Source organism: Sinocyclocheilus anshuiensis, unplaced genomic scaffold, assembly GCF_001515605.1.
Source record: "Sinocyclocheilus anshuiensis isolate Anshui unplaced genomic scaffold, SAMN03320099.WGS_v1.1 scaffold930, whole genome shotgun sequence".
NCBI classification, from domain to species: domain Eukaryota; kingdom Metazoa; phylum Chordata; class Actinopteri; order Cypriniformes; family Cyprinidae; genus Sinocyclocheilus; species Sinocyclocheilus anshuiensis.
In genome coordinates, this window is record NW_015539900.1 from 164,053 (window position 1) to 174,340 (window position 10,288).

Here is a 10,288-nt window from a genome sequence, read left to right on the forward strand (position 1 = left end):
ATGCTGTTCAAAAGATTGGGTCAGAGTAAATTTTTTTTACTTTTTTTCAGGATGCATTACATTGACTAAAATGATAGTAAGATGTTTACTATGTCACAAAAGATTTCTATTTTGAATTAATGCTGTTCTTTTGAGCTTTCTATTCATCTATAGGAAGCGTGGGGAAAAAATGCATCATGGTTTCCACAAAATATTAAGCAGTACACCTGTTTTCAACTGTTTTTGTGCACAAAATTTAAAACAAGTATATTAGAATGAGTATGTGAAGTCCAGATTAATGGCTGCTGAAAATTCTACTTTGCCATCACAGAATAAATTACATTTTAAAATCATTTAAAATAGAAAACAGCTACTTTAAACTGTAATAATATTCCAGAATATTACTGTTTTACTGTATTTCTTATCTGACAAATGCAGCCTTGGTGTACAAAAGAGTCTTCTTTCAAAATGCGACCATGATTACTTTCAAAATGCGACTTTGAACCTCCACTTTAATATGCAAGTTGCAACAGATCATTAGGCAATCCTAATCATATAAAGCTAGTTTTGTGAATTCTGTGGCTTGGAGAGCATTTTCATCTTGAGTGTGTCATCACAATTGTGTACTGTTCAGCACCTAAATGATGGATTACTCACAGTTTTCATTCTGGCCAAACCAAGACCAGTGTTTCTGAACAAACATTCCCCCAAAGAATTTGATGTCTTATTTTCTACAAAGTGTAAACTATGAATATATGTATGATGCTACTGCATGTGAGAAGAAAAAGTGACCTGTTCTGCTTGACTTTTTCTGGTGGGGTACTGGTGGAGTTCTCAGATGGTGCTTCAAAAGCTGGGGTAAAATGAAACTGATCTGTCCCCTGAAATCCTGTCTTCAATGGTTTTATTGTTTGGATAAAGAGGCTTTATTCTGGACCACTCATCCACAGTTCCCCTAATGGTGCTGTCCATTTCTGCAGGACTATTAAGATAATTAAAAAAGATCTCACCGATTCGGTCTTTCCCTCTGTTTGCTAGTTCTTTCTTTCTTTCTTTCTTTCTTTCTTTTTGAAAGACTAAATTAGCACAGATTTACAATTGGTCATTTTTCCAGATTTTTTTTTCTTTCAGAATGTTTTTAAATATAATTTTTTTGTATTTTATTTAATTTTATTTAATTTTAATGCTTTGGGATATCCATTTGTGTAATGGAAAAGGTAACACAACAGCAGGTCTTCTTAAGGGACTACCATGTGCTGTACCACTGTGGCACAGACATTATTTGTGGAGTGATGCAGAAATAACTGCAATAATTGTAAACACATTGCTGTTATATGTGCAACAACCCTGTATTGATCAAGCATTTCACATTTTGGTTTGCTATTTGTCTAAAGATGTGCTAGAAGCTAGATACTAATAGTATGCAGTTGTGTATGGATTCATGTCCTCTTGTGGAGAGTGTTGTACTCAGTTTGTGATGCAGTCATTCATCTGTCACCAGTTAAATTTACATGGCATAAAGCAACGTTGTTGCACATATCTTAACTGTTTGCTTTTTATTTCAGTACCTTTCTGCTTTTGCCATCCTCCTTGCCATTTAATCTGCTGCTTTTCTGACTCCTCCTCCCTTCCTCTATTTGCTCTCTGTATGCTTTAATCTCAAACCTGTACTTCACCTCCTCTGTCTTTATCTCAGTGATTTTGTTGATTATTTTGTTGTGCTCTCGTCTCCAACTCATGCTTAATCTATTCATCTACTTTCCTTCTCCATTTTGTCACTGCACTCCTCCTATGTTTTATTTTTTTCCAGTAAGGCCAGTTTCAGTGAGAACAGCCATTAGACTAATTGTACAAAGCTGTAGATGGGAAGTAATTATTAATAATAGTAAGTAATTTGGCACTCAAGCTTACAAGAAGCTCTTATGTCGAGGGGTTTTCTACAAGGCAGCAGCAGTGGATTGTACAGCCAAATGTCTGCTTTGTACCACCACAGATAATGCCAACCCAGATTCAAGACAGCCATAAAAATGTGTCCTCAGCAAAGCATGGGTTGCATAAGTAAGGCTGGACACTCACAAAGAGCATTAGCCATGTGTTAATGAGACGCTGACCGGCATCCAAAACTGCGCTCATCTGTGGTGATGTGCCAGCTTCCAAGATAAAGGCCTCTCTCAGCCTGTATGACAGGATCTCTGGGTAATGATCTCATTATTTCTCCATGATAACAGAGCACAGAGTTGACATGGACTGGAGAGTGTTTGACAGATATTGATCTTGAATGGTCTCGAATTACAAATTTCCTCTTTTACGGCTGAAATTTCACAACAGAACTTGGGTAATTAAAACATTTTGAAATATGACATCAGAAAATGGTTGAAATGGTTCTTGTAAAATGCTTCAAATTTCAGTTAGCAGAAACTAGCATGAGGAAGAGGTTCATTCTGTATCTGCGTTTTTGTTAAACGACCATGTGAAAAGCAGAACAGGTTTTATTTGTGGTAAAACTCAAATATTTGGTAGTCTACACTGCAGAATGGCTTCTATTTTTTAGCTTCCTGCGCAGGACAAAGTGCTTGAAACTGATCTTGAATGTTATCGAATTACAGTGACTAGACAAGTAAAATTGCCAAAATGTTAATTTAGGGAAAGAACTAATATTGAGCTTTTCCATTTTGGTCAAGAACACAGAAGCGTGAAATGTCTTGAATGTAACATTAAAGTTCTATACGTTAACATTTAGCTAACGATAAATAATGAACAATACTTGTACAGTATTTACTAATGTAATGTTAATTTATAAGTACACTATTGTTTATTGTTAGTTTATGTTTGTTCATACATTAATGTTGATTTATACAATGTGAAATGTTAATATGTTATACAGTACCATTGAAAAGTTTGGGGTCAATACAGTAAAACAGTAATATTGTGAAATATTATTACAATGTAATACATGTAAAAAAGTCCTAGAGAACAGCATAATAAAAATCTTTTTTTATATATTATTCTTTCTACTGTCACTTTTGATCAATTTAAAGGCACAATATGTAAGATTTTTTAATTAAAATATCCAAAAACTACTAGAACAGTTATATATTTTGCTGACTTGTGTGCTTACATTATCCCAAATGTTTCGAAGAATGTTTAAATCCAGAGAAATAAGCAATTTTAACTAGTGACATGGACCGTTTCCATAGTGTTATTGTGTCGCCTACCAAAGACGCTTTAATATGTTATGCGTTTTATTAGACAGGTGACGACCGCACAGAGTAGCATTATAACAGAACTTTAAAATGTATCTAGTATGATAAAACAGCGCTGCTTTACATACTCACGACCAGAAGGAGTGGAAGCGTTAGACTGTGGCATAATAAAAGCTCCGCTGCTTTCGAGCCGTGTGTCGCGCTTGTTCAGCGGCCTCGTTTCGCTTCGACGGCTTTCAGCCTCACCCTGCTTCATTCTACTACGTTAATAAATCATTAGCTCATCCATGAACATGATTTCTGCCCGAGTCCCGTCGGATTGCATCGGCTGTGGGGATGAAGACGACAACTCCCATGATTCCACACTCAGTCACGGCGTCATTAAACTACGCCTTTGTTTCTTTGTTTGTTTTGAATATGCGCCCTCTAGCGGCGAAAACTTACATATTGTGCCTTTAATGCATCTTATTAGAATAGCAGTATTTATTTCTTTAAAAAATTCTTATTAACCCTAACATTTTGAATGGTATAGTGCACATATTTAATGTTAAGTTAAACTAATACATTTGCATAATTTACATATAAATGAACAATAACATATTATATGATCAAATAAAACTATAGTATATTTATAAAGTAGCATTAAATTACGTAAATGTTGTACTTTTTTCGTTATTAATTATTGATACCTAATGGAGTAATAAAGTTTGATCTTTTTCTAACTTTCTAATCAGTTATGTATTAAAGCTGATATTAACGTCAGTTTATGTGTATCATGCATTGTGCTGTATACAGAAAACAATCTCACAGGATGTATAGTTTAAAAAATTAATTTATTGCTGATAAAATTTCTAATATATGACTGATTTACATATAATATTTGTTCACAATACTGCTCAATTTCATTCTGAAAAATCTATATCATAGTATCTAAGGCAGAACATCATGGTACAACATTCTTAGAAACAATTTTAAAAGCTAATCTCTTGAAATTCTTCTTGACAAATAATAAAACACTTTAACAACAACATATTGCTGTTAATAAGTGCTTTCCTGCAGGTATTTCAGCTTCAACACATCCGATCAGTTACACATTTAACTGATATGCATCCATTGCCATAAACACAAAAAGAACCATGATGTCTTTCCTATTGAATAACATGGAGTATAGTGCAGTTCTGCATAGCTAGAAATAAAGCACGAAGTGGAGCGATCAAAGATGGACTGGGATAATTTGGAAGTTAAATAGTTTCCCATTTGTCCAGTTTACATAAAACTGCAAGGAAATGTAGGTAACAAACCACTGTTTCTAGAGCTGGGGCTGCCATTGTTATTAAGCACTGAGTATATAAGCATTTTAATACTATTTCTCATGTTAAATAATAATATAAGCATTTATGACAAAAATAGACAGTTTTAGAAGATCAGATACAGCTTTCTTGTTATCAACACTGCAATGTAAGCAAGGGCCTGGATTGGGATATTTCAGTAGCAATTTCACTGGTAATGTTTTTGTGAACCAGTTAAAAGCACCATGATCAGAAGGCAGTGGGAGGGTTGTGGCATCGATACTGCTGTTTACTTGAAGGATGCACGGACTTTGCGTCCCTTGAGAGGTTGAGGGGGTCTGAAGTTGTCAACCATGCAGGAAGGTGCCTCTCCTTCAGATGTGAACAACAGGCTACGGAACTTAGCCATCTGAAGAACAGACAGACAGAGAGAGAGACATTTAGATTGTTTTCTCTTGGATTGTGGTGTTTAGTGTGTTGTTGGCAGTCTTGCAGAGCCTTATTACAGCCTATATTTACTATATTTAGCTCCATGCTCATTCATAGAGCACTGGCCAGAATTCCCGTGCAGCCATTAGACTGTTCTGACAAACCACTTGAGACTAAAATAAGCTCTGTAGGCTAACAGCACTGCCTACATCAGGGAAAGGTAATTAATGGGGCTTTTTTTTTTTTTTTTTTGGGAAACAATATATTGACTTGGTGTTCAAGAATCTTGAAATGCAGGTGAATAAAAATCTTACTGAACGGTAGTGTATATTATAATATTTTTTATATATTTAATATTAATATACAAAATCAAATTTATTTAATTTTTCTTTCAATTTTTTTTCAGCCCAATGTGTCCAGAACTTTCAGTGTGGTGTATCACTAGTAAAAAAAACTATTTTCTTGCTGAATTATAACTACACTTTCTTGTCTTGCTTATTGCCTTTAATAAATAAAATATATAAAAACAAGAATAGACTGCAATGAGGCCAAATTCATCTCCAGACATATGGGTGTTGGTTTCTATCTTAAAGGCACAAGCCTGACTTAAATATGATATTTGCTGTCAGGCAAGCGATATATTTAAGATAAAGTAATCTTGTAGAAGCAAAAACATATGGAGCATCGACCCTCCCAGTTTCGAAGTAGGAGTGACGTTAAATGTCGGGACCCCATTTGTGTTATTGTACTACTAAGCAGACAGTATTTGATTTGGGAATTTATTAACTTATCAACTCAATAAGTAACAAAAAACACATTCCCTTACAAATTAACAAAAAATGTGTGGGCATAATCATGTTCCAATGACCCAAGATAGCATAAGATACTAAAGATATGGACTAGAACTAGATGTCTGCATATAATTGCTTGAAAATGTGAAAGCATAGATAAAGTATGATGAAAAGTACCTGAGCAGGACTAACACAGACTGGGTCTTTCAAAACGATCCAGGTGACACTCTCCAGAAGAGGAGGTGTGGTCAAAGACCCCTCGTAAGTCCAGAAATCCAGAGTGGCGGGCAGCAAGGTTTTAGGATCAAAGTTGCTAAATGTAGTCTGTCTGCCCTGGAGAAGAAACAGTCATATTGTAAAAGAATAAAAACACCTGAGGGTAACTGGGACGACTAAATATCCTAATTCATAAAGATTATAAATGACTTAATACCTTTGATCTGATGTCATCAAGAGCATCTAGAACTTTCTGAAGCCTTGGATTGGCGGAACCAATCTGGTAAACAAAACCACACAACACATCCATCATTTGAAATCATTTAATCACTGCAATTCCTGAAATGCTTTTGGAAAAAATCCTGACCTTGAGAAAAACTCCAACCACAGCAAGGCCATCAGGCTTACTGGCAGCTTCGCCAAAGTTTGGGTACTTGGTGTTCCAGTGAACGAGATGAAGCTTTAGAAAAGAAGAGACGTGTTATTAAAACATTCAGTATGTGCGAAAAACATACTGAATTAGCTTAATATCTTAATGTATTAAAAAGAAGGGATTTACAAATTCATGAGAGAACATCACAAGAATATTAATGAGCGGTGAGCTATAAATAGTTTTAAGGGAGAGACATTCAAGAATTAGAATGGCCTGAACCACAGCACAGAAGAATGAGGGTTCTTTCAGTTGTAATGTAACACTGGAAGCAGGAGTGTGAGAGATAGAGTCTCATTACCTCACAGGGGAACCTGGTTCCAGCAATAGTGTGCTCTGAGCCCTTGTCATCACTGCTTCCCCAGTGGAAATGGAACTGTCTCAACCTGTATATCCCTATCACGGGACCTCCAGCCAGAGCTACACACACAAACAATTATTCCAATCATGCAGCTGTTTCTTTAACAGCACTAGAAATCATTAGTCATTCGTTTTGTAGACCTGTATTTCTGATTCAATGTAACGATGCATATAAAAGATAATATAAGATATATATTTCGAATAATTGCGATTTTTAAAAGTATTTGTGCATTTATATTTGTATTTCTAATTCAATGTAACAATGAGCATAAAACATAAAGACAATATAAGATATATACACTCCATATATTCCAAAATATATTTCCAATATATTCCAATAAAATACATATTTGATATGTTCCAAAAGTTTCGAATAATTACGATTTTTTAAATGTATTTGTGCATTTATGTTTGTGCATTTATAATGTATATGTATGCATTTATAATGCATTGGATATTTTATAAAGTTTTAAAAAGGAGAACTGCTTTCTATTTTAATTACAATTTAAAATATATTAAAATGCACAACAGTTATTTTAAATGATAATGATATTTTACAATGTTACTGTTTTTACTGTATTTTGATCAAATAAATCAACTTCTTTGAAAAATCACCGATAAGATATAAAAATGCTAGCTGATATTACAATTCTATTATTTTGTTGACTTCTAAAATCATCAATAAAGTCAATTTAGTCATCGCATTATTATAATGTAAATTATGGAAATTAGATAATCATTTGAGATTCGTTATGAACATGCATAAATATCCAATATTAGCCGAAAACCTTTTTCATTTAAATTTAATTAATTAATATATTAATTCATTTAAAATCTCTCATATCGGATCATGGTACGAATATGCATCCTTAATGACATGGAACCTCTACTTCCTATTTGGTATACTGACAGATGTCAGTGTGAGTGGGCTACTTGGGATATTACTTGAGCAGCTTGATATTCACTACCTAACATATCGAATAGCTACTTTTTCATCTCTTTTCAGCAAGTATTTTGTATGCAGAAAGTGACTTTTTTTCTATAGTGTTTCTGTAAAAGGTTTCTGTTTCCAAGCATATGTGTGAGTCCCCTCTTGAAATGGTCATTAAAATTCAGCACATGTTGCACTCATTGACCGACCATGGCATACAGCATTGATATGTGGCTCTATTCTTTCTCTCATAATAGAATACATTAGCACTTGAGTACACAAAGCTCTAAGTACCTCATTTCCACTGGCAGAGGAAGGAATACATCCACACATCTACATCCCCTGCTCACATAAGTTTTACATAATTTGTTGATTATATTCTATATTCAGTTGTTGAATATAGATGAACTGGGTAAACTGAAATGAATTTCAGTCAGAGAAAAAGTAGCCTACAAGGACACAATAAGATTAATTCACAATTTCATGTAATCCTTGCTGTCTGAAAAAGAAAGCTCAAGCTTGAGACTCGACTTGAGCACTAAAAGCTGCCCTTGACAACTTAATAAATGAAGTTAGTAATGAATGGATAGAAATAGGGCAGGAGATGGGGCGATAAAAGACTTCAGTAGCTGAATATTGAACTGTTTATATACTATGCGTAATGATTGACAGATTTAGATGCACCAGTTCTTTTCATTTTAGCATTCAATATGCAACGAAAAAATCCTTGCAATGTTTTTTTTTCTTGCAGTTTTTTTTTTATAGAATATGCTAAAAAGGTCCAAAACATTGCACTGCCAAAAATGTTGATGAATATTTAATGAAAATTTGACTATAGAAAACACCTATTCCACATTAAATAAATAAATAAATGTATTCCTAAAAGGCTGCATCTTATTAGGTTTAATACTGCTTTAAGAGGTTGAAAATAAGAACAGCAGTTCATGAAATGCAGTGATATACTAACTTGAGCTGTTGTCGTCATCAATGAAATCCACTTGGAATGAATGGCCATTGTTGAGGATGCCCTTAGTGGTGGCGGGGTCATACTTCAATTTGAGTTGCTTCAGAGAAGGGTCATGTTGTGCTTGGGTGGGTACGATATCAATGGGAGACTGTCTGGGTCCGTTTGCAACGGGAAAGCTTTCTGCCCAATTTTCTGGCCCTGAAATTACAGAGCAACAGAACAAGATGAAACACAGTAAGATAAAAATCTAGTGCCTAGATGCACAAAAAAAGTGTGTTTACATTCCTTGCAAGATTCAAGGTCAGCAAATGTACGCTGTAAGCAGTGTATACATGCAGCTGTTACTTTGAGGAGCTTTTTCAAGCTTTGACATTTAGAAATTACTTTTGTTGGTGTAACCTAATTTATCTACAGTAGGTTGTTTCAGTCATATTACTGTCTTGTTTTTTATATTAAACACAAGGCACATTTCCTTAGGTTACCTGACAAAACATTTTATTTACAGTGTAATCTGCCACAAAAAAGTACAAAAGCTGGTTTTACAAACTAGAGAACGTACAAAAGTACAGACTAGGTGATACTCTTTCAAAAGATTCACTTTTGAACCTTATTTAGTACTAGAAGTGCAAACTGTAGGCTACATTAGTACCTAAATTGTACATATTAGCACCTTTTAAAGGATACTGTCCCAGTGACAGCTTTTGTATCATTTGTGTTATGCATATGTGTTATGCGTATTTATATTTTATATTTGGTCATGCATAACTTTTTTCCCTGTTGTTTAATAATAAATAACAAATACTTCCCCACACAGAGAAACCTAATGAATCAAAATGCATCAAGATAATATTATAATTTAATTAGGCTAATATAGTTCCTAAAGACTAATAGATTCATCTAGGACCCGTAAAACAGCTCTTACCGTCTTGTGCTCCATAACCCCAAGCGTGAGACATGATTATTTGTGTCGTTCAATGTGTAAGACCTGGATGCTAAAGACCAGCAACTGCTGGTTCTTCTAAACTATGTCAGCCTTTATATAGTGGTCCCCTGCTGGTACTGGTACCTATCTCAACCCAGTGGGCTTGGCCACATGGTCTCCACAGGAGGAGTCAGTCAGAGAACATTTGAACAGCCCCTGTCCCTTTAATTCGCACGCTGAGTATCGCGTTGCTCCGCTTGCTGCTGATGCTCGAGCGACGTTGAACTGACGGGATGCGGACGCGACTGCTCCTCTCTGTTTTCCATGCGTTTAAGTTGCTTTTTCTCTTCCATGACTCGAATAGCAAACCTCTCCATTCGTCGTTTTCTCTGACGATTCAGAAACACATCCCTTATCCGGGCAGCGATACATGTTCTCTTGACCTTCTTCGTCCTTTTACGATGCTGTGTGTGTAGATACGCAGGCTGTAGCGGGACGAACAAGTGGAGGTGCGCCGATGAACTCTGGATTCTAGTAGCTTAATGACTGGTTTTGTAACCAAGGTTGCCGTTTAGAACGTTGTGTTGATCCACGTTTCTAAAGAAAACAAAAGCAGCCGCCGTTTATTCTTCTACATCCTCTGGTACCCGAAGCGCATGACGCTCATTTAAAGGGGCCAGTGCGCCAGCTACGATTAGTGACTGTTATATAAACAGCCTATACCGAAGCTAAAAGAGCTTTAAATATATGCTCGTTGCTTAAATTGTTTGC

The 10,288-nt window shown here is 35.3% G+C and overlaps 1 protein-coding gene across 1 annotated transcript; it reads right to left on the bottom strand.

Annotated features, from left to right (window-relative positions):
• Positions 1-4,111: 4,111 nt before the first annotated feature.
• On the bottom strand, positions 4,112-9,672 carry cahz (carbonic anhydrase). The gene is made up of 7 exons (XM_016482808.1): positions 9,518-9,672; positions 8,596-8,793; positions 6,639-6,757; positions 6,275-6,367; positions 6,125-6,187; positions 5,869-6,024; positions 4,112-4,880 (listed from the first exon to the last, which is right to left on the bottom strand). Exons 1-7 carry the CDS (start codon positions 9,549-9,551, stop codon positions 4,761-4,763), a joined length of 783 nt encoding a protein of 260 aa, XP_016338294.1. The 5' UTR covers positions 9,552-9,672; the 3' UTR covers positions 4,112-4,760.
• Between the last annotated feature and the right edge of the window lie 616 nt (positions 9,673-10,288).